The sequence below is a fragment of the Papaver somniferum genome, chromosome 2 (assembly GCF_003573695.1).
Source record: "Papaver somniferum cultivar HN1 chromosome 2, ASM357369v1, whole genome shotgun sequence".
In the NCBI taxonomy this organism is placed as follows: Eukaryota; Viridiplantae; Streptophyta; class Magnoliopsida; order Ranunculales; family Papaveraceae; genus Papaver; species Papaver somniferum.
Window position 1 is genome coordinate 75,864,409 of NC_039359.1, and position 25,225 is coordinate 75,889,633.

At 38.1% G+C, this 25,225-nt stretch overlaps 3 protein-coding genes across 4 annotated transcripts; 1 reads left to right on the top strand and 2 right to left on the bottom strand.

The window, feature by feature from the left end:
* Positions 1–10,173: 10,173 nt before the first annotated feature.
* LOC113353556 (AP-4 complex subunit sigma-like) lies at positions 10,174–12,681 on the bottom strand. The gene is made up of 4 exons (XM_026597119.1): positions 12,501–12,681; positions 12,205–12,291; positions 10,665–10,733; positions 10,174–10,547 (listed from the first exon to the last, which is right to left on the bottom strand). The coding sequence occupies exons 1-4, from the start codon at positions 12,639–12,641 to the stop codon at positions 10,413–10,415; spliced, it is 432 nt and encodes a 143-aa protein (XP_026452904.1). The 5' UTR covers positions 12,642–12,681; the 3' UTR covers positions 10,174–10,412.
* Positions 12,682–12,854: 173 nt separating this feature from the next.
* Positions 12,855–17,983, top strand: LOC113348074. 2 transcript variants are annotated; one of them, XM_026591774.1, is made up of 8 exons: positions 12,855–13,049; positions 13,205–13,249; positions 13,835–14,236; positions 14,365–14,438; positions 14,624–16,598; positions 16,681–16,888; positions 17,058–17,222; positions 17,698–17,983. In XM_026591774.1, exons 3-7 carry the CDS (start codon positions 13,855–13,857, stop codon positions 17,182–17,184), a joined length of 2,766 nt encoding a protein of 921 aa, XP_026447559.1. In that variant the 5' UTR covers positions 12,855–13,049; positions 13,205–13,249; positions 13,835–13,854; the 3' UTR covers positions 17,185–17,222; positions 17,698–17,983. The 2 variants fall into 2 exon arrangements, with proteins under 2 accessions (XP_026447559.1, XP_026447560.1); XM_026591775.1 differs by having other exon boundaries at positions 13,839–14,236.
* A 393-nt stretch (positions 17,984–18,376) lies between these two features.
* On the bottom strand, positions 18,377–23,071 carry LOC113348075 (ATP-dependent 6-phosphofructokinase 6-like). Its single transcript, XM_026591776.1, has 13 exons — positions 22,826–23,071; positions 22,323–22,369; positions 22,190–22,229; positions 21,962–22,024; positions 21,739–21,876; positions 21,099–21,257; positions 20,938–20,991; positions 20,505–20,573; positions 20,145–20,274; positions 19,780–20,033; positions 19,536–19,584; positions 19,290–19,444; positions 18,377–18,754 (listed from the first exon to the last, which is right to left on the bottom strand). Exons 1-13 carry the CDS (start codon positions 22,937–22,939, stop codon positions 18,575–18,577), a joined length of 1,452 nt encoding a protein of 483 aa, XP_026447561.1. The 5' UTR covers positions 22,940–23,071; the 3' UTR covers positions 18,377–18,574.
* Positions 23,072–25,225: the final 2,154 nt, after the last annotated feature.

Sequence of the window (25,225 nt, forward strand, 5' to 3'; positions counted from 1 at the left end):
TGGATTTGGATAAGGGGCAGTCATCTTCTTCGTTTGAATTTTGAATTCTGGCGGGAAAATGGTTGCAGATTTAGGGTTTGATAATTGAAGTGGCTTCACCGAGACTAAAGCGCTGAAATTGAATATGCATCTTCCTTAAGCCTAAACAGGCCTAATATGATCGATAGATTGGATCAACATTGTCTAGAATGGTGATTTGAAGAAAATAGATTGAAAGGGAAAGTGGCGGGAAACTGGTTCTTGAACTGGAAGAATTAGGGTTCTAATTTTAATCATGTTCTAGGGAGATTCAAGGGCCTAAACTCATTGGGTTTGTTTCTTTTGGATTAACAGAGCTGGTAATGGTCGTATTTTGGACCAGAATTGGCCAGAATGATGGATTTAATGGTTGAACAGGTTCTCGAGTTTTCTTCCTGCGGAAACTCTGTTAGGAATTTTGACAAGTTTCAGTGAGACTCGACCAGTGGTTTTGGTTGCTTCGGGCCTGTTTGGACCAAAAAGGAATGGTATGGTCGATGGTTTCGAATAGAATGGGATGGATACTCAGATTCGCAGAAAACAGGGGAGTACGTTGTATGGTAGGATATTCTCCAATAACCGGAGAAGATTTAGTGAGATTTTCTTGCCGTATTTGTTTGATATCGAGCTGTCACGGTGAACAGAAGGTGGTAATTGCTTCAAGTTTGATAATTGTGAGATGATTATTCGGTTGGAACAAAACAGGGAAAGAATATTCGATCGAGATATTTTTGGGAAGTTAGCACAAGTTTGGGCGTTTACTGCTCGTGTTGGAAGACTCAAGCTACCATTTGGAGCGTGACTAAGTTGAAAAGGGAGAATATACTAACTGCGGACGCGTGAGAAAGAAATGAATGGAAAGAAAATCTCTTAACATGCAGCGAAGTAAATAGAGAATATATGGAGTTATTACAAGGATTTTGGCGACCTGTTGAGTATAAATAGTGTGTTGGGGATCATAGAAAGGTTATCGAGTGACTGGGGAGAAGAACAGAGGGTTGCAGAGCAGATATTTCTGTTGCTGCAGAAAAGAAGAAGAACAGACTACGCTTGTAGTCTGTCGTTTAAAACTGTCACTGTTTCTACCAAGAACGACAGTTTTCTACGACAGATAAGAACAATAGTTTTATGTAATATTCATTATAACAGTTTTGTAACGGCTTTACAGCGTTGCGAAACTCAGTTTTCTTATCTCTTCACCTCTTGTAGGCACTTTTGAGCAATAAAAATAAATTTTGAGTGTCTCTACAATATGAGGAGTTAAAATTCAACATTGGGACAATGGAGGAAGCTGGATTTCACCATTGGGGTAATTCAATTAATTGTTTATTTACTATTAGCATTGATTTTTAACGAATTATGATTTCTATTAACTACTCGTGACTTTGTTTGATGGAGCATGCTTAGTTCTAAGTAATTTTGATGCGCCATGCTTATGACCTACGCGTAATATTTTATGAAATCTACTTTGGCAAAGCATAGAGTTGATATTTCCTTTGTTTTGAGCTATAAATGTCTACAATTAATTTCTGAACCCCATGAACATGAAAAATAGTGGAATCCTGAGTCCCAGCCTCTCTCATCCTGTCATCATATTTGTATATATTTTCCTTATTTTCTTTATTAAGTCTTTGAACAATTTCTCAACAAGTCCGATTGAACGACAACCTATTTACCACTATCAAAATCTCGATCAATTTTGGCGCCGCGGACGTGGACTTGTTTTTAGATTAATTTTTAGGTATATTTTTATTTTGTACAGTTAGTTTTTCTTTTTTCCTTTTTATGTGTTTCTTTTTGTATTTCTTTTCCGTGACTTTTTGAGGATGATGACTTCTTCCGAGGAGACGTCACCTAAGATGACATTGGAAGAATATAAGCGTAGAAATTCAAATCAGCAGGCATCCTCATCTGAGATGACGCTTGGTGAATACATGCATAGGCAACGGTATGGAGTTTTTGATCCACATGTGGTAAGTAAAAAATACCCTCTAGAGATATATGAGAAGTATTATAAACACACACCACTTAGCTTGTAACTAAGATTGAGAATTCTGGAATGCCAAAAATTATTTAATGATGATGATGATCAGTCGTATAGTGACTCTCTGGTCGAGACAAAAATTTTAGATGACCCTGTGAATGATTGTGTAGATGATTTTTCTAATTTATTAGAAGAATCTATCTCGCAAGATCTTTCACCCGACTTAGAGGTTGTTTCTAGTCCCCTAGACTTCCAAAAGTTACCTAATTTAGGGTTAGAATTATGTGCTTCAAAAAATTTGTTGGATTACTTTGCATCCAAATACCCAGAGGACGTCTCTGTTTCTGATACCGTGCATGAGCTAATTGAAAATTTCCATGTCCCAATAATATCCCCATATTATGTGCTTTACACACTTCCTTGTGTGGTAAAAACTAGGTTTGGGGATAATCCTCTATTTCTGACAGTTTCAGTGTCCCTGCATTTTCATAAGTTAATTGTGAAGTTGTCGTTTGTAAATACTGTATTTTGGGTTGATCCCCAAATTTTCAGGCTGTTAATTTTTGGGGATCCGTTTCTATGCATATCCAGTAAGTAGTTTTTTTTTTTTTTACATTTTCCTTAGTCCTTTTGCTTTTATTTGATTTTTATTGTTCTTTGTTACTATTATCTTTTGACTTGTGTTACAGAGAATGATACTTTTCTTGCGTCAATAAGGTGAAATCTTCTAATCACTTCTCTTTGATTAACATTTGTTACTCTTATTAATATTGATTGCATTCCATTACAGGTTGCACTGTTTGAAACACTGAGGGCAATGTTAGATTCAAGTGTGGGAGAGTGGTTAACCTTTCAGATTTCTACAAAAGAAAAATGATTGTTCGGATTATGACCAGTTGTGTAGCGGGTCTTTTTCATTCTTTTTCGAATTTCCATGACCAGCTGTGTAGCGGGTCTAAAAATATATATTATTAAAGTTATGACCAGCTGTGTAGCGGGTCTTTTTATTTTTTCTTGCATATTATGACCAGCTGTATAGCGGGTCTAAAAATAATAAAAATGATATGCCCAGCTGTGTAGCGGGTCTCTCTCCCTCTCTCTTACTATATGACCAGCTGTGTAACGGGTCTCTCTTTCTCTCTTATTATTTGACCAGCTGTGTAGCGGGTCAATTTTCTATTTTTCTCGAGGACTAGCAAAATGTAAGTGTGGGAGAATTTGATGAGCACGCAAGTGTGACGCATTTTCACCCATAACTACATTAGCTAGGCCTCATTTTATTGCTAATTAACTTGTTTTAAGTGTTTTCAAGGAAATAAGTTCTTATGGAGAAATCATCACGAAAAGTGGTTTTTGGACCTCAGAAAAGTACTAAAGGCACCCCAACTTTGGATAAGAGCACCCCAAGAAATGTCTCATAAGAGTTGTTAAAGGCACCCAAGAGTTTTTCACTATTTACAGCCCAAAAATATTCTTTATACCCCACAAATTTCTGTTCGCACTCCAAGAATTGTTAAAGGGACACTGGATTTGGATAAGGGGCAGTCATCTTCTTCGTTTGAATTTTGAATTTTGGCGTGAAAATGGTTGCAGATTTAGGGTTTGATAATTGAAGTGGCTTCATGATAGACACATTTTTGTGTCCGATTTGTCTCGATTCTATATATTGTTAGGGCTCATTTTTGTACTTATTATGGTGTTTTATTTATTTGTAGGTATTTTTGGCTAATAAACATTTTTGGAAAAAAATGGCTCGAAAAGTTGTCGGAAAGCACCCGGAGGACATTTGCTATTCGGACTCTCACTTTGGATAAGGGATAAACTAATTACTAAGGGGCATCCCATTTCCAGGCAGTTGCTAATCGCACCCCTACTCTGGATAAGGGGCGACCATCTTCAACATTCAAAAAAAAAGGATTTTGGCGGGAAAAAAATGCAGTTAAAGAGCAGTTTTGGCAATCGTGATTTGAAGGAGTTTGAGGTCGATTAAACCTCTGATTTTCATAGGATAAACTCCTTATGGGTCTAGGAATCTGATATGGGTGTTTAAATCGATTAGAATGGGCTCAAACGACGGATTTTTCTCACAACAAGAAAATATGGAAAGTCACGTGTGTGACCTGTTTTAGGGAATTTTATAGTGATTAAAACGCTGTAAACCTTCCCAAAGACTTGTATCTATCTAGGGAAGAGTTTAGAATAAAAAGGAAAGCTCAGAAACGCGTAGAAATCCTAAAACAAGAAATTGTCGCAACTTGGCCGTGAAGAGAAGGAAAGAGATTTTGGAAGATTTGGGAGAGATTTAATCGGTATTTTTGATATAAATAGATGTATTGGGTCATATAGAAGAGGTGTCGAGAGTTTGGGAACCTAAGGAGAGCCAGAGAAGAAGAAATCAGAGCTTTACCAAACTTTGTTTCTGCTGCTGCTGTTGTTAAAGAAGAAGAACGCGAAGAACATTGACCCTCGGTAGACAGTCGCAGAAAAGTGTCGTTGTTTAACAGCTGAAGAACATTAAGCTGTTCAGGGCAGTCTTATTCTAGGATCTTAAAATCAGCGACAAAGCAACAGTTTTTCTGTAACAGTTCCATTGTAACAGCTGTTTTGCAACACCAATACACTGTTGCAAACAGTCTATGTTATTACTTTTCACTCTTTTAATCATCTTTTGAGCAACAAACACATATTTTGAGATCATGATTAATATGAGGAGCTAAACCCCATTGCTGAGGCGATAGAGGAAGCTATTTTTCCAACAAAAAGTGGTATATTCTATTTTATCTTTTTATTTGCAATAATTATATGATTATTTGCCTTGAAATATTATTGAATATGATTTTTATTTGAGTGATTGTGATCTATTTTGATGGAGTATGCTTAGTTTTAAGACTTTTGATGCTTCATACTTGGTATTTACAATTATTACTTTTGAAAATCTACTTGTTGCAATATTTTAGAATCAAATTAAACAAGAAAATTGCATAAATATAAGTATTGGTTTAATCACTTTGAAATTGGAAAATAGTGGAATCTTAGCCTTAGTGTTTCTTTTAGTATTGATATCATACTTGATTGAGTTTGCTATAATTTTTAGTGAGTTTTCTATTTTAATATTAGGATTTAAGTCTAATTAATATCCTTCACAAGTCTGAGAATCGAACCACTTTTACCACTATCTACAAATCACATAACTTCACCAAGACTAAAGCGCTGAAATTGAATATGCATCTTCCTTAAGCCTAAACAGGCCTAATATGATCGATAGATTGGATCAACATTGTCTAGAATGGTGATTTGAAGAAAACAGATTGAAAGGGAAAGTGGCGGGAAACTGGTTCTTGAACTGGAAGAATTAGGGTTCTAATTTTAATCATGTTCTAGGGAGATTCAAGGGCCTAAACTCATTGGGTTTGTTTCTTTTGGATTAACAGAGCTGGTAATGGTCGTATTTTGGACCAGAATTGTCCAGAATGATGGATTTAATGGTTGAACAGGTTCTCGAGTTTTCTTCCTGCGGAAACTCTGTTAGGAATTTTGACAAGTTTCAGTGAGACTCGACCAGTGGTTTTGGTTGCTTCGGGCCTGTTTGGACCAAAAAGGAATGGTATGGTCGATGGTTTCGAATAGAATGGGATGGATACTCAGATTCGCAGAAAACAGGGGAGTACGTTGTATGGTAGGATATTCTCCAATAACCGGAGAAGATTTAGTGAGATTTTCTTGCCGTATTTGTTTGATATCGAGCTGTCACGGTGAACAGAAGGTGGTAATTGCTTCAAGTTTGATAATTGTGAGATGATTATTCGGTTGGAACAAAACAGGGAAAGAATATTCGATCGAGATATTTTTGGGAAGTTAGCACAAGTTTGGGCGTTTACTGCTCGTGTTGGAAAACTCAAGCTACCATTTGGAGCGTGACTAAGTTGAAAAGGGAGAATATACTAACTGCGGACGCGTGAGAAAGAAATGAATGGAAAGAAAATCTCTTAACATGCAGCGAAGTAAATAGAGAATATATGGAGTTATTACAAGGATTTTGGCGACCTGTTGAGTATAAATAGTGTGTTGGGGATCAGAGAAAGGTTATCGAGTGACTGGGGAGAAGAACAGAGGGTTGCACAGCAGATATTTCTGTTGCTGCAGAAAAGAAGAAGAACAGACTACGCTTGTAGTCTGTCGTTTAAAACTGTCACTGTTTCTACCAAGAACGACAGTTTTCTACGACAGATAAGAACAATAGTTTTATGTAATATTCATTATAACAGTTTTGTAACGGCTTTACAGCGTTGCGAAACTCAGTTTTCTTATCTCTTCACCTCTTGTAGGCACTTTTGAGCAATAAAAATAAATTTTGAGTGTCTCTACAATATGAGGAGTTAAAATTCAACATTGGGACAATGGAGGAAGCTGGATTTCACCATTGGGGTAATTCAATTAATTGTTTATTTACTATTTGCATTGATTTTTAATGAATTACGATTTCTATTAACTACTCGTGACTTTGTTTGATGGAGCATGCTTAGTTCTAAGTAATTTTGATGCGCCATGCTTATGACCTACGCGTAATATTTTATGAAATCTACTTTGACAAAGCATAGAGTTGATATTTCCTTTGTTTTGAGCTATAAATGTGTACAATTAATTTCTGAACCCCATGAACATGAAAAACAGTAGAATCCTGAGTCCCAGCCTCCCTCATCCTGTCATCATATTTGTATATATTTTCCTTATTTTCTTTATTAAGTCTTTGAACAATTTCTCAACAAGTCCGAGTGAACGACAACCTATTTACCACTATCAAAATTTCGATCACCACCTTGCCGCGCCTAAACCATACCATGACGGCCTTCCCCTCATGGCTTCCAAAACGAAGGAGTGCGACAATCAACGACCACTCTTCCATCTTAGATGCAAATCTTAGCCGTCCAAGGTCACCAACCAACGCATGGTAACCTTTGGCCCAATGCCAAAACCCTAGTTTTGGCCACGCCTAAACCGCGCCAAGGCATGCCACATGTGTCAATGGCATGCCGTGCCATCCACCTTGCCACGCATAAACCATACCATGCCGGCCTTCCCTTCACGGCTGCCAAAACGAAGGTGTGCGACAATCAGCGGCCACCCTTCCATCTTAGATGCAAATATTAGTCGTCCAAGGTCACCAACCAACACATGGTAACCTTTGGCCCAACGCCAAAACCCTAGTTTTGGTCACGCCCAAACCGCGCCAAGGCATGCCGGCCATTCCACAATTGCCAATGGCATGCCATCCACCTTTCCGCGCCATACCATGCCGGCCTTCCCTATGCGGTTACCAAAACAAAGGTTGCGATGATCAACGTCTATCCTTCCATCTAAGATGCAAATCTTAGCCATCCAAGGTCTCCAACCAATGCATGGTAACCTTTGGTCCAAAACCTAGTTTTGGTCACGCCCAAACCGCGCCAAGGCATGCCGGCCATGCCACATGTGCCAATGGCATGCCAACCACCTTGCCGCGCTATACCATGTCGGCCTTCCCTATGCGGTTACCAAAACAAAGGCTGGCGACGATCAACGGCCATCCTTCCATCTAAGATGCAAATCTTAGCCGTCCAAGGTCGTCAACCAACGCATGGTAACCTTTGGCCCAACGCCAAAACCTTTGTTTTGGCCACGCCCAAACCGCGCCAAGGCATGCCAGCCATGCCACATGTGCCAATGGCATGCCAACCACCTTGTCGCGCCATACCATGTCGGCCTTCCCTATGCGGCTACCAAAACAAAGTCTTTCAAAGATCAACGACGACTTTTCCATCTAAGATGCAGATCTTAGTCGTCCAAGGTTACCAGCTAACGCATGGCAACCTTTGGCCCGACACGAAGCCCTAGTTTGGTCGCGCCCAAACGAAGCCAAAACTCTAACTTTTGGCCGAGCCTAAACTAGGCTATACTAAAGTTGTATCGGCCATGATTTCATGCCACTGGCTACCAAACGAAGGGTTGCAATAATCAACGGCTACGCTTCCTCTCAAGATGCAAAATCTCGACCGTTGAAGGTCACCACCGAGCCAGCAAGTCTCCCAAGCTCAACTTGCCGAACAACAACATGCTACATGTTTTCCACGAAAACACTCGAGACATCAACACATGTCACAAACTGGGGGATGCTCATTGGGTATTGGTTTGGCGGTTTACAGCGTGCGGCGTACACTACGCCTGTTATAAGACAGTGTCATAAGGATGAGGCGGTTAGTAAATACAGGGAGTAATGGTGAAACGCTTTCTTTTATGGAACATCAATTCCAAGCGTTACCGGTTACCACCTCATCCCATTTACGCATTCGTTTTCCATTTCTTACGAGACCAGAGTACGTTTCACTTCGACTTGTATAAATAGGTTTTACCTATTTCCACCAAACAACAAGTTCAGGTCAGGAGGATACAACACTCAGAAAATATTTGCTAGCTTTCCATCTGTTAGCTTCCCACTTTCTGATACAAGTCGTGAAACAACTACTCTTACAGAATCAACTATTCTGGTCTCAACACTCTCTTCGCTTCCTTCCCCAAAACCAACCCTTCTCCTTCACTTTGTGACCGAAGCAAGTCTGGAACAGCCAGTTCTTGGTTTAGGACGTATTTGTACAGATTGATCTCTCGAATCTAAAGTACTCCCTTGCAGTATATTGTTTAGGGTTTAAACTCGTTTCTCACCCAGACACCCGAAATTACCAAAATCAGCAGAAATCGTTTTCACCCTCAAACAATATGTTAAACTAGGTTCGGCTGACAATTGAGATAAACATATAAGCCGATCTGTTCGTAAGCACCTTTAGGGTGACGAACAGAGTGATGTTCGTCTACAAATTCTTCTCAATTATAAGCCGAACTTCACTCTGTAATCGCAAAAAACTAGGTTTTCTTTTATGATTGAACATATTCTATTGATCAAAAACAACAAATTAAGAAGCAGGTTTATAGAAAATATCTTCTAATACTCATTTCAAGAGTCGGTTCTTCACTCGGTTGAATTTTTTACTGAATTTCACTCTCACCACCTCAACTTCTCCTTGTTCTTCAATTGACGAATTAGAAGAAGAATTTGAACGCTTACCTAGTGCTTGTTTCTTTGTGTGAGTCATTTTTTATCTACGTTTAATAGACGATGAAATATTAATGAATCAATGATTAATTGTGGCAATTAAAAATGTCGATTTTGATTTTTGATTTTAAAGCTAGAGAAGAGAATATGTTTAAGTTTAAAGGTGATTTTGATTTTTGATTTTAGGTTTTTAAGGGTAAGAGCACTTTAGTAATTTTAATCGTTTGAGGATATATAGGTTATTGCACTATCCTTTAGACACCCTTTATAAACCCAACCTAGATGGGATAATGGATAAGTATGCCTCAAAACAGGTTTCAATCTTTAAAGTCTTCATCCAAATCTAAGTCCAGCTCTAATTCTACCAAGCCCATGAGATAATACCCGTACAAAAATCCCTGCATTGACAGAGTCCTCTGTTCCTTGGAGAGTTGGAGTAGAGAGCATAAATACTGCTATCAGCTCCATACCAGCTGTAACCACATGATATTCTTAACCTAGTTGATTTGACGAATATTCCCAACAAGAGTTTGGATTCAATTTTAAAAAAGGGATTAATCCTTAGAAATCAGGATCAATGCAGACAACCAGTTAAACAAATACTTCCCGACTAACTTGACAAAGATCACGTGATTTGAAAGATTGAGAGCAGGCCCAAAAGCAATACAGTACTGCTCTTCTAATGGTGATAGTGCCAATTACATGACTAGGCATTATCAGGATTAAAGGAGAGGGGAAAACAAAAATTCACCTAGAAAGAGGCTGCAGCAACGTGATCAATGCTCTAAAAGAAAATTCAACGGCTGTGAATTAGACTACCTATAATCTTATTTTTGATGCTTTAATAATTTTAAGAGAGTTTGAGTTTTGGGAATACTCTCATTTTAAAAGAGAGGCAAACCATTTAGCTGATGAAGTTGCAAAATATGCAAGGTCTGAAAATAGTTATTTTGTTTTATCCGATAACATACCTGAGTGGATTAATGATATGTCTAAACAACATGTATTATTCACCGCAATATAATTCCTTTCTTATTAAAAAAAAAAAAAAAAGATTAGGCATTATCATGCTCTAATGGGGCTCTACTGCTCTCGGAACAAAGCTCTCTACTTTCAAGTGAAAAAAATAAATATCCACGGTTACACCAATCACTATAAAACACAGCAAATCCGCAAGAATAACATCTCGCAAACAAATATCTGCCAATGAAAAAAAAAAAAAAAAAAAAAAGAAATTACACCCTACAGTTTAATAATACAAATGAAACAGTAAAGTAATAAACCTAACTTGAAAACTCAAAACTGATTTCACTGGAATTGGAATGACTAAGAAGCTTTATCCATTAGCTGGATTGGCATAAGGATGTTCGATTTGTTTGTCTCGACAATGCACCCATTTATCACCATCTCCTCCAGCATGAAATGCGCCTTCTCTAGGTGGAACATGATATCCAGCTCACACTGATAGTTATTTGAGTTTTTGCAGAAAAATAGACCGAGAAAAGAGCCGAGTATCAAGTGGATGAACAAAGATAAGATTCAAAACAAAGCTGGCAGTGTAGAACAAGATTAACTTACCACGTTACCGAAGTGGCGGTCCATTGTTTCAACTAACAAATGAATGAATTCCAGAGTAGCCAGCTCATTCTGCAAAAGTGAAGAACAAGACGGACATGTGAGGAAAGACGGGATAAGGACTAAAGAAGATATTTTCTGTACAATAGATTAATTGAGACCTAAAACTGTTAAGGTAAAAGTTTCACATCAAGGATGAAAAACACGTGGTGAACGTGGTGAGAAATGTCTCCCAGATATGAGAGGATACGTTATGAACTTTTCTGAAACCTAATTGGTGACCAAGTGGATCGACTATTAGAGACCTAATATGGGGAAAGAATCAAGTGAAAGGGGGTGATGCTAGCAATAGGCAATAGCATATGCAAAAAAGTTTCTCAAGTGAGGCTAAGAATAAGGGGACTTCCGTTTTTGTTGATCAAACAGAATATGGAACTCAACCTTGACAGATACCTAGATGTACGGTTATATGAGAAACTATTAAACATAAAAGATTAGCCTAACAGGAGGCCCATTCGTATATCATCTGAAAATTAAGAAGCATAACTAGTCGAGGATCGAAAAGCAGTAATCACAGATTAATATAATGATGTATGAATTACAAAGTAACCCGAGTCTGACCAAGAGGTTAATGATAACTAATACTACACAACAACCATAACAGGGCAAGTAGAAGGGACGGCGACTGCCACTCGGTGGAGTGGGTGGTGAGGTGATCATGGTGTTTGTGTTAGCAGACAGGAATGAGGTGGCAACATTTCTAGCAATCGGTGTAGTCTTTGTGATGAAAGGGTGGTGAGGCGAAAGTGACTTCATGCGACTTTGTGGCGGAAAACAGCTCTGTGATGATTATAGAGCAGCAAAGGTTGAGGGTAGTGGTAGTTACATGAAGGTGGTAAGGTTTGTAGGGAAGTGACATGATGTTGGTGGCAGGTGAGCGAGAGTTGCTTAGCTATGTGTAGATCAAGAATAAGGTAATTCTTTTTCTGAAGTGACTTCTATAATATGTGTATGGCCAAAATACTACTTGACTTGCATAAGCAATAAAACTACTGAAAGATGTGCTCCACATTACCTCTGAAAGATCAGAGCTCTTTGAAAATATAATTTCACAGAACACATACTTTCAACAAATATACACCTGTAAGCTATAATTATTTAAGCATACTAATGGTGGTAAAGAAAAAACTAACTGGGACTTTGGGAATAAAGTAGGAGGTCAGTGCCACCACCAGTGTGTCGGAGTTATTACCAAAGAGAAGGTCATGCAAAAGCAAAAGGTGCTAGTAGAACTCGACCTCAGTTCTAAACCGCAACACAAACAAATGCAAGCAACCCATTAGACTTCTCAGTAATCTGACCTTAACTAACCAGTTATACATATGAATCGAAGTGAAATTGTAATCCATAATGCAATAAAAATGTCAAAATAACGTACTACCATGTCTAAGAGTGTAACTTGATTCATGCACTGAAAAGAAAATTAAACATATCCATATGAATAATTCCAGGTCCAATCCATCACTGGGAAAAAAGACTTTACCTCGTCATTGTCTACACCAACCAAGAAAAACAGCGATGCGTAACGCCTGTAAATAACTTTGTAATTCCGATGCTCAACAAACGAACACTTCATTCAAACAGAAAGAAAATCCTAACATCAGTATCATTCATATTCGATCATGATCTAGGGCAAAACTTAAAGATTTTGGTGGACATAAATTATGAAATTTATTCCTAAATCAGAAGAATCCGAAACTGAAATCACTAAATCAAAACAATTTAAACAGAATACAACCCAGATCGAGAGATTAAGAGACAGATAGACAAAGAATTTACCTGTTGTTCAGTACGAGCAAGACATTTTCTTACAATTTCACCTTCAAGAGCTCTTCTTTGCTCAATCGTAAGATACTCATAGTACTGAGCCAGTCGAGTTTGACCTTGTTTGTTCACCATCAATATGAATCTGATCCCCATTTTTTCAGAGAGATTCAAAAAAAACAAGACTCCTCTTGGACTCTCTGGTCTAAATTTCGGGATTTGATTTCAAACTACTCCTTTAAAGGAGAAAAAAAGTACTGCATGGGCATTATAGTAATTATGCTATTTGTGTCCCGGGCACGCGGCACGCGGCACGCTTTTAAGTAGTATGCCTTTACCTGACGCACCAATTATCTCACTGGAAAAAAAATGTACATAGAGAGTCCAGAGTCCGATCCAGGCATTAATGAAGTAACCAGTGTTTCTTACTTTTCTTCATCTTCAACAACTTGTAGCCTCTGTCTCTCCCTACCTTCACTCTTTTCTTCTCAACATTTTGATTTGATATTGTGTTTGTGATGAAATTCTTGTCCATATATTCCAGATGATTCACAGTTGTTAAAGGCAGGAGACCTAATTTTTTTACCATTTTCTCACTTCTTTTATCACTACTATCAATCAGTCCAGAGATCTTTTTGAAAATCAATTCTCTGAATTTTTAGAAATAATATTTGTCTAAAGATCTACTAAACACCTCTTGGGTTTTTGTTTTCTTTCAGATTTTCACCTCTCTCCCTCTCTCTGAAATTTCAGCTCCAAAACAGGTAAATTGGAGGTTTATGTCAGCATTTAGGGTTTTCTTTCTTCTGTTTGGGTGTAAGTTGTGTGTTCTGAGCTCAAACCTAGTTTGTTTGTGAGAATGATCCACCACATTTTTGTTCTTCTTGTAATTCATGTCAATTTCTTCATGATGAGCTTGATAGGGATTTCACTGAGCTCATGATACTTCTGTACCACTTCTTTTCTAGTAGTGACCATTGAAATTGTTGTTAATTGTACTAACCTAGATGACTAAAACTGAATACGTTTCACCTCCCTGTAACAAAAATCACCTCCATGATTACTAGATCTAGGACTTCAACTGTAGGTACAGTATATATCTAAAACTTAGTATCTCCCCTTTGTCCACAATGTCTGTTAGACATACACTCCCATATATCCACAGGATTAAGAGTTTCACCCCATGTAATTGTACCTGAAACTCTGTCAACTATTTCCACAGGACTGTTTCTCGTAGTTCTTTGTCTAATGTTCAAATATTTTCCTACTAAGAGAGTGAAACCTATTACTTTTCAAGGTTTGCAATTCAGCATGATTCTTGATCGAAAACTTGTTTGTTTTTGTTGTAGTTAGAACTTTGCATAGAATTATGCCGCGTGCCAAAGACATAGGGTGGCAACATGGGACAATGGTAGGAGAACATCGGCACCATGTGAAATGTAATTATTGTCATAGGACCATGATTGGAGGTGTTACTCGATTCAAAAAGCACTTAGCGAGTACTAAGGGGGAAATCAAGGGATGTGAGGCTGTCCCAAAGGAAGTTAGAGAGCTCATTGAAGAACACTTGGCTACAAGGAAAATGAGAAAACCAGTGGAAAAGAAGCGGAAGACGGTAGACCCTGAAACTGTGAGAGAACACTCGTCCGAAGATAAGCATACGGAATCAGATCAAGGAATGACAAATGTTAAACTGGAGACATTAAAGACGTTGCATGACTCAGAAGAAACCTGCCAACTGAAAACCAATGGTTTGTTACATCCTTACGCTCTTGATTTCTTGTTATGCTTCGCTATTACTGCTATATCAGGTAGTTACTTACTCTTTCGCATAATATCCTAATATTCTGTTTTATGTTTCATATGACTAATAACTCAGACCCTCAACAGCCCGCTGTGGAGACTCGGGAAATTGTTGACACCTTATCGGTTGTTCTCCACAAGAATGAGCAAGTAAGTTAGGTGCTCATTGCAATTTTTATGTTCCTCCTTTGGTTTGTTATATAAAACTCCACTTTCCTCTCAAGTATTTCCAGATCAGTTCATCATGTTCTAGTACACAGTTTTCACACAAGTACGTAATTCATACATTGTGATTTTCTGTATGATTATTCTTTTCAAATTGTGATTCTTTACAGGGTTTGGCACCTCCTAGAGCTACTGATCCTGGTTGGGCCCATGGAAAAATGATAAATGAGGATCGGCAGAAGATTAAGTGTATCTATTGTGACAAGGTAATTCTTGGGGGTGGAATTTCCAGACTAAAGCAACATTTAGCTGGATATAGAGGAAATATTGCCCCATGCGAGAATGTGCCTGAAGATGTTAGAGCTAAAATGCAGCAACATTTAGGCAGTAACGGTTTGGAACGGCAAAAGAAGCAGAATAAATTAGAAGACACTGGTTGGGCTCATGGAACAGAAAATGGGAGTGGGGAAAAGACCAAGTGTGAATGGTGTAACAGGGTAATCGATGAAGGTGGAGTTTCTACACTAAAGCAACATTTGGCTGGGTTAAATGGAAACATCCCCCCATGTGAGAATGTGCCAAAAGATGTTAGAGAAAAATTGTTGCAGAGTTTAAGCTGTAGAGGAAGGCCAAAGAAGCAGAAGGCAATTAAAATCACAGATACATTGATCCCAAGCTTACAAGGTATGGCAGAAGAAAGTAGTGGTACTTTGGATATGAGCCCTAAGGTTATGCAGACACGAGCTAATAGTGGTAGAAGCAATTCAAAGAAGATAAAGGAAGAAACTCGGAGTAAGAAGAGTAAACAAACGGAGGAACTTATTTTAGTTGCTACTCCTATAACTCAGCGCCCTCTGCATCTGACTTCTGCTTCCAAGGAAAGCATAGATGAAGCGGATAGGGCTGTTGCTAAGTTTGTATACGATGCAGGGCTACCATTCAGTGCAGCAAATTCATTGTATTTTCAACAAATGGCTGATTCAATTGCAGCAGCAGGTCCTGGATATAAAATGCCTTCATATCAATCTTTGAGGGGTATGCTACTGGACGAGAGTGTAAAAGAAGCAGGAGGGCTCTGCGAGGAACTAAGGAAATCATGGGAGGTGACTGGGTGTTCAGTGATGGCAGATAGGTCAAAAGACAGAACAGGATGTTTGGTTGTTAGAATTTTTGTTTATTGTTCCAAGGGTACCATGTTTCTTAAAGCTTTTGATGCGTCACTGATCTCAGAATCTCCCTTGGCACTTTTGGATCTATTCGATACTGTTGTTCAAGATGTGGGACCTAAGAATATTGTAAATTTTGTGACGGACACTACACCCAACTTCAAAGCAGCAGCAAATATGTTAGTAGACAGATATAAGACCTTCTTCTGGAGTGCTTGTGCAGTGCAATGTATTGATTTAATGCTCGAGGAATTGGGTGAAATTGAAAATGTGAGAGAAATATTTGTGAAGGCCAAAAGGATAAGCCAATTCATTTATAATAACTCGTGGGTGTACAATTTGATGAAGGAAAAAATTGGTGGAGGAGATATAGTTAGGCATTCGGTTACGAGGTTTACAACTAACTTCTTAACACTGGAAAATCTCATGTGCTTGAAGGAACCTCTACATCAGATGTTTAGTAGTAAGACTTGGATACAGTCATCATTCTCTAATGAAAAGGGAGGAATTGACGTGTCTGAAATTGTTTTAGATCCACTATTTTGGACAGTGTGTGATGAAATTTTAATGGTAGCAAAACCTCTTCTTGCCATTTTGAAGTTACTTGATAGTGAAGAGAGGTCATCAATGGGGTTCATATACGATGCCATTGAAAATGCAAGAAACGGTATCATAGTAGCCTTTAACAACAGAGAAGCTGAATGTTCGTCGTACTTGAAAGTGGTTGATCATATTTGGGAAGAGGAGCTTCATAGCCCTCTTCATGCAGCTGGATACTATCTCAATCCTTCAATATTCTACAACCCTAGTTTCTCCAACAGCAAGGTGATGCGGAAGGGTTTACTTGACTGCATTGAGACCCTAGAGACTGACCCATCTGCCCAAGATATACTTATAAAGCACATGAAATTTTATGAGGATGCTGAAGGTAGTTTTGGTAAACCCATGGCAAGGGGGGCTCGAGATTCCTTGGCCCCAGGTGAACTTTGAGTTGTTCTTTTTTCCAAGTTAGCTGTGAACTGCAGTGAAGTAATAATTAACTTGTCTTTCTGGTTTTCCAGCTGCTTGGTGGTCCCTTTATGCAGTAGAATACCCAGATCTGCAACGTTTTGCTCTCAGGATCTTAAGTCAGACATGCAGTGTGGTCCGTCCTGGGAGGAACTGTAGCAGCATGTTAGATAATGTCCATTTTATGCACAGGAATCGACTGGAAGGAAAGAGGTTGACTGACATAGTCTTTGTCCACTACAATCTAAGGCTTCAAGCGAGGTAATTTATGCTCCTTTCCCTGTGGAGAAAATTGGGAACTAGCTGTTCTCTGCCTCTTCATCTTAATTCAGAACCCCAAACCTTTTCCAAGTTGTTGACTAGAAAAGATGGCTCAATCTTATTTGGGTACAAGGCTAATGAAAACTATGTTTGTCATAAAATTTATTAGGCAATCGTCAGCTAGCCGACAGGGTATATTGAGAGACAGTCAAGATCTGACATGCTTGGATTTGGAGGCAACGGATGACAATGCAGGAGATTGGATCCAAGACCCATCTATTACTCTATGTAGATAAAGACGGTGTTAAGGTCACCCACAACGTCAATATTGATGGTAATAATTTTTACCCTGTTACAGTACTAATGTTTGTTTATTGTAGGTTTACATCTTTTCTATTGGCTGGCTTTCTTTGAAGATGCTGGCAGATTACTAAATGCTAACCATAGACTAGATTACGTGTGATTTCATTGTTGTCATTAGAAATAAAATCATTCCTGCTTTAAAGCTTATCTAGGTGATCCTTTATTTAACTTGATATGCTGCGCCAAAGTATCATCTACTCTTTTAGTTTCTATTTTCTGTGATCTAGATCCAAGTTTCCAACTGTTTGTTATCATCCTTCATTTTACTCGTGGTTAATCTATAAATCATAAAGGCGAGATTCTAGTCCCTCTGACCATTTGGTTTTATATAAAAGTGTCTGTGTTCGGAACAATCCATGTAAGAGAGACGTGAGATTTTTTCTCCCCTTGCCGGTTTAGCATTTTCTTACTTGAAATAAACTTAAGTTTTTGTTTTCTCTTTGCAGTACTTTAATCAGATCTCAACTGTTGTACTTAAGTTGCTTGACGAGTCTGAAGCCTAACTGTAAGTTAATATTAGTTGTGTATAGTAAAGAGAAGTATAATAGATGGGACATTTGTAATGTAACCTTAACTCCCCGGGCATTTGTTATCTGGAAGTCACTGTTTAACATATTTGTAATCTGCAAGTCACTTTTTAACATATTTCCTTGTTAGAAAAGTTAATATGGTTTAATGGAGATTCAGCAATTTTAGAGAGACATTAAGGGTTGTTTGCTCTTAATGTGCATACACTTCATGACTAAGTGGCTTACAATATCCTGTTTTCTCTTGGATGAAAGAAAAATGATCGTTCGGTACATTATTTTTTTTCTGGGATGGAACCAAATCTGCTTAACCCTGAGACAATCTAGGGAGTAGGGAAATTAATTTCCTTATTTATTCAGTAAGCAGAAAATCCGTCTGGCCGCAGTGTCGCCAGGATAAACAACAAGTTTTCTGTTAATTTGTCTTTGCTGCAACCAAGAGCGGAGCCGGCATTTTGCCATACTAGGCGCTCATTACAGTAAATTCCTCTGTCAGCTCACCTCTGCACAACGTAAACTACTTCTATTTAACTACTTAAAACCAACTCCTACAAACCAATATACTCTTTGAATCTCTACAACTAAGATAAATGTTGACTGCGACAAATGACAACAACACTACTTTTATTTAACTACTTAAAACCAACTCCTACAAACCAATATATATACTCATTGAATCTCTACAACTAAGATAAATGTTGACTGTGACAGATGACAACAACACTAAAGAAACAGCTGCGTAGTATAAAATGCACAATAACTCTCAACTTGAACCAGCAATTCTCTCAAAGTCCACTCAACACTTGACATCATTGCAATTTTCCCCCTCCAAAAGCTGTGTTGGTCGTGGTTCTTCCACTTTCTTCTCTTCCATGATATCCTGCGTGCTCATAAAGCTTGGTTGATTTGTGGAAGCCAGCAGCCTTGCCCACATCCTATCGGTAATCACAACTTTATTCTGGATCTCCGTTACTCGCTGGCCAAAGCAAAAAAGGATTTAAAGAAAAAAGGTAAGAAGAATCAATTACAAATGAAGATGTCGTGACTAATACAACAAAACGAGCACGAAGACCAACTCCACACTACAGTCTAAGGTCATGATCCTCCAGCCTGCCCATCCTTTCTGTTAAAGGTTCATTTTATCAAGCCTCAAAGAGATGAGGTATTTCGTCCAACAGAGTTCGATGCAGGGACGCAAACTAACAGTCACCCCACTTTTGGATCTTACTACTCTGAAGCCCGTAAAAGAACTAAAGCCATTGAACATGCAAGTTGCGGTTTTGGAGTCTAGCTAGGACCCGAATTGAACTGGTGGCACTCAACATGCATATCACTTTATTTGTTTATTTTCGACACATCCTACTGAACTTGCCGAAATAGAACAAGATGTGGGTATTCTAATTAGATGTGAAACATGGACGTTTATTAGAGGTTGGATACCCTAACATCCGTCTTTTTTACAATATATGACCATCTGTGATAAGTAAGTGTGAGGTTATATGATAACATACTTGGAAGGGTATGTAAGCGTGTCTGCCATTAACAGGTCCAGTAATACAACCAGTGTACCCTGCCATTGCACCGTGAATAGCACTGTGAGCAAGTAGCGTGCAGTATACATTGTCAGACGCATTTGAAGGAACAGCACGGATCATGTATGTTGGATCTGCCAAATAATAAGTGCACTGCCATCAATTATTGGATAAAATGAAAACGCTAGAGCAGGAAGAACAAAGTCAAGTGGACGTGAGACCAACCTATGTATTTGAGGTTTATGGTCATCTTGTGTTTTTTTGTAAAATGATCCTACAAAAACAAAAGAAAATTTGTTATATCATCAGACAAAAACTATTGAAGACCCGCCAAGGAAAACCCTGCACAGAGAAAATATTATAAAGACCAAAGAGCTACCTTAAACCCATACCAACGAGGGGTGAAAGTACGTTGTTGATTTCAATAGAAAATAGTAGTGGCAAGAACCCGAAAATCAAAATTATTTACCTTGATTTTGTGGGATAACCAGTGTCCAACATCTTGGAGAACTTTGTTCCCTGAAGCATCATGCTCCATGCATTTAGCAAGAACATCCTGTCCTGCTCCTTCGGCTATCACAATAACCATATGTCCATTTTCTTTTAGACGTTTTTCAATATATTCAAAGAGTCCCCCAGGTCCTTCAAGATAAAAAGGTGACTCTGGAATCAAGCAACAGTCCACATCTCGGCTGGCAAGAGTAGCATACATTGCAATGAACCCTGCATCAGAAGTCCAACAAAATTACTAAAAACAGGACCAAGTTATAGTACCAGAATCAAATTGGAACTCCTATAGACGAAATTTCACCCATAATAGGGTTTCAATCTTACCACTGTCGCGACCCATTAACTTGACAAGACCGATACCATTCTCCTGACTGACAGATTCAACATGTGCTGCATTAATGGCCCGTTGAGCCTCTTCAACAGCAGTGTCGAAACCAAAGGACTTATCAATAACCTAGTTAAAGAAGATACCAATTAGACAAAAATGTTCGTAAGATGTCTCACAGTTTTGACATTGATGATAGTCCACGTACTGAGTTATTGTGACCAACTTTTGCATATAATAACCCAGAATAAGAACAGATCTGAGTTCCAGATCTTCCCTTACCAACACTATATGGCCAAATTGATCCTATGCAACCCAAAAGGAATTTTATAAAGATTGCACAGTGCTAAAAGAACTACCGGAATGTCATTATCAATGGTCTTTGGAATTCCAGCAACAGCAACTTTGAGACCTCGCCTTTTAATTTCCTGCATAATGAAGAATAGTGTTAGCAGGAAATATTAAATAGATGTGATGCAACCATCATCCCAATAATCAAATTAAAAAAATGCAGAATCTTTGATAAGATAATCAAAAAGGTAACTTGCGAATTGCTCTCAAGGCTTAAACAAAAACGTAAAACCAAAGAACAAGATGACCTTAAACTGCTTGTTTCCTTTAGAATGGATTGATCCTCTAGTACGGTTGTTCAAACAACATCATATTCTTCACTACTACGTTTTTAATGCGCTATATGCCATCAAAAGTTCATAACCCGGACACAATAGGTGTACATTTGTAGATTTTAGATCAGAACACTTTATACTTTCCATTTTACTTAAAGAGTATTACCTCAAAAATCACAGATGCTCCTTTTTGAGTTCCATCTCCTCCAATAATGAAGACCTGACAGGACAACGTGAAGAGAAAGATTTAGATTGGCAAGATTATATAATACAGAGTCCTATTTGTAAAGCTAAAACCTGCAAATAAACGAACCCTTATTTAGATACCAGATTAATTCCTCGGTCCTGGATGTTGTCGACTATTTTTGAGGTATCATGGCCACCACGTGAGGTTCCTATGATAGTGCCACCACGTTTGTGGATGTCATTTACAACCTTTGGTGTTAAAGGAATGGTATTTCGAGAATAGAAACCCCTGTATCCTCCCTACAGATGCCAGTACCAGAACCAGTTAGATAAATAAATCAATGCGAGACAAGCTTACCAACCTGGCGTTAACCATGATTACAATGAATGAGCGAATCTATCTTTCAACAAAATCAAGTTGGCTACTGATATGAATTACAATACAATATACGATTGCTTGGCTATACAGTGCATGCAACGGAAAGAAAAAGAATGAGAAAGGAGCAGAAAAGGTGATGGAAATTTATGCCAAAGGCATGCAACAGTCCTGTTACACATCTTAGGTGCCAAAGCATATTATTATCATGAAATATGTGCATACAATTGCACGGTGACCACTCCCAAGAAGCCTCAACCCTAGGATGCACATTAATCAAAATGATCATCGCATAAAACAAAAGCCAGCACAAAGATAGGCTTATAGTAAAAACAAACCAGATTTTTTTTTAAGCTATACTTCAAGTAAATTATTGGATGGAGAGATTTTACAATGATTACTTACATCTATTCCAAGAATTTTCGTGACACCGTACATGTGGTACAAACCGCAAACAATCTCCCTAATCACAGTGTTAAGCCCAGGGCACAATCCACCACATGTTACAATACATGAATGCACGTCATCTGCCTCGAAATACACCTGTCATTGTACCAGAACATCTGTTTTAGTCTCAGATTGAGGTGTTGATAAAGTTTGCATGCATTTATTAGCCAACTACACATACCCTCTGACGTGGACCAGCACGTCGAAAATGTTTCCCTCTTGGGCTATCCTTATGCACAACAATCTACAAAACAAATAGACAATGGACGAAATAAGTAATCATACAAAAGTTGATAATATGTTTGCACTAAATCAAACAAATTCGTGAAACCAGCGACAGCTTCGTTCTCTTATAAGTATCAGCAGAATGGTTTTAGATACTGAAATAATGTGAAATTAAACTACTCACCTTTTGGCAAACCGTATCGTCCACATTAACAAAATACTGCCTACAAAACAATAAAGAATCACATTAATGACTAATCAGCAAATACTATGAAATTTTTTAGGATACATATAACAAAATGAACTCGATAACTTACTTAACAACAGCATATGCTGGATTATCTTGCAATGGGTTGGGATATGTCTGCAAAATTACAAAAATCCAACATATAAATCCTCAAAACACTACATTCATCCTCTCAATTTCCAACAATCAAAATTCACCAAAATCATTGCAAACCCTTAAAATCACATATACATTCTGTAATCTCTTTTGCTTCAGTAATCAAAATCACTATCATGCTACTATACAAACCCAAGAACCGACTTAAAAATTCCACAACAACTTTAATTCAGATCACCACCTTTTAACCCTCATTTTCAATTTAGTCAAAAAACCCATTCATCTAAACCAACTTTCTACCCAAATAATGGAGGTAACAACAATATTGAATGAAAACAAACATGAAAAATCTGAACAGAAGCGAGGACCATCTTCTGATTTCTGCTTCAAAAATTCAAGAATTCAAACAAAAATCTACACATTCATAATGAGTAAGAAATAAAGATCAAGAAACAGAAGGAAGAGGGGAGTAATTACAGGGAGGTTAGGAATGTAATCAGACAAGTGAGGAACATCCTCAAGAATATATCCTGCTTCACCAGTAACAAACTTGGGATGAATCTCTGGGTTTTCTGTCGTTGAATCACCCATACTTACTGACAAGAAAACGGAAAAGGGTTACCGTTTTTGATCAAAATCGATCGAGTTTTAGAGGTTTCTGGTTTTACGTTTTCGCTTCTGGTTTTGAGAAGAGGTTGTATTCGTATAATAAAGCCCGACAACCAAAAAGATGAAGCGGTTTATTACAGGGAGAGAGTCGGAGAGGATCTAAAACAGATTTAATAAATCTTTAGGGGCTAAAACGTAAGGCAAATGAGGATCAAAGAAGAATTTTAATAATTTTGAGGGACTAAAAGGTGATGTAAAACCGTAAAAGTATGTAAGATTCTTCGACTACGATCTGGAAAGCAGGAGACTGTGCCAAGAAACTCGCCACTGTGCACTAAAGGTTCAAGTCTGAGGTTCTACGTGTCATGTTTTCGTCAGAAGCAATTAGGTAATGTTTTCGATTTTATTAAAAAACCAGGTACCAGGAGTTTTGGACTAGACAACAACAAACTTGGACCTTCTGGAGTCCATCGACTCCATCCATTGTTTTCACTAGAGTGGTTTACTTTCCAAAAAGAAAATGACAATCATTTTATGTTATTTTATTGAATTGACGTGCAAAAGTTATAAATTCTGAATCTGGCCAATAGGGGAGACGGCGGCTATGCATTCCACTTCCTCCCACTGGATTATGATTGTTGGGATGCTGTACGTTTTTCTCTTGTTTCGTTCTTCATGGGCAGGATGGCGACCGATATTTACAGCCAGAGTCTAAAACCACCATCAGTATCTCGGATCTTTTGGATTTACTGTGCGACCCTTTTTTTTTAATAGGAAAAAGATCATTATTAAAATTTGGGACCTGTTATTAGGCCTGTCAATATTTGTCCGATATCCGGTATCCGTTTCCGAGTATTCGAGATCTTATAGGATTTTATCCGTTTTATCGGATGTCGGATATCGGATCGGATATTTTATCGGATATTTCTTCCTTAACATATCGGAAACGGATTAGACCCCATCCGAAATGTTAATATCCGATATCCGATAGTATAGGAACTTATTTATAATTTATCCTAATTTCGAGTCTAGTATCGGATATTATCGGATATTGTCGGATAAATATCCCATAAGTGTCAATTATGAAAATGTTTTACAAGGGTTTTTAAGCTTTTTTGTTATAACCGGATACTATCGGATATTTATCGGATATCCGACAGCTTAGCCTATCGGAATCGATATCTGATTTTGATATCCTATAGGATATTATCGGATATCGAATATCCGGTAGTGCTTAACATGTCGGATATCGGATTTCTAAATATCCGACGGATATTCTTCCATTGACAGGCCTACCTGTTATAGAGGGCTTTTTTTTTCTAATAGAAAAACTGAGATAAGAGCTCAACCGAGCAACTACCTCACTGGTACATGAGGTGGCCATATGAACTATATCTAGCACCAAGATGATCTTGAATAAAGTTATTATAGTTATCCTTAGCAGTGGGAAGTTGAATAGACTGTAAAGCATCAAAAAACAGTTGAAGGTTTGGACCATGGTTTTTAAAAGCGCCAATTCGCTCCAGATTTTTCCAATTCGCTCTGAAGCGTAGTTATGAAGCGAATCTACCATGAACCGCCGCTTCACGCTACGCTTCATTCAAGATTTTTCTTAAGAAGCGAAAGATCCCTTTAATTGATGCGCTTTTTAACTTAGTCAAGTCATTTCTAGGGGGGTTTCGAACCTTCAACTTACTTAAACTAAAGTGAACCATTGTGCCACACTATTGTTTTTGAAATTAATTGGACTAGTATTAAATTTATACAATTATTATCTTCCTACATATTAAATTATTAATAACGTACTACTATTATTTATAGGAAAAAATCTGCTTCAAACATCAATCATGAAACGACGCTTCACGCTTCAACATACGCATCGCTTCTTAAAAATAAAAAACGCTTCGCTTCACGCTTTCAATACCTTGGTTTGGACCTTTCCAGTTTAAGTTCTGGAGTAAAGTAGAGTGGCTAGATATGTGAGCCAATCTAATGGCATTAGTGTTTTGTTTAGGAGCTAGGTAGATTAGTTTACCTAGCACAAAATCAGTAGCTTCAAAATTTCCACCATTGCTGAGGGTGAAACTTCCTTGAAATCTTTCTTGAACTTCAATTTGATAACCTTCCTTTATGGCTTGTAGAGTTTCTTCATCTTCAGCAGCAAAGTCGATATTGGACTTCTGCATCTCCTTGCCCCAATCCAGAGCTAGTTGAGCTCCTCTGCCTGTTCTGCTGAGTCCAATTGTAGGGTCTTTGAAGTTTCGTGCT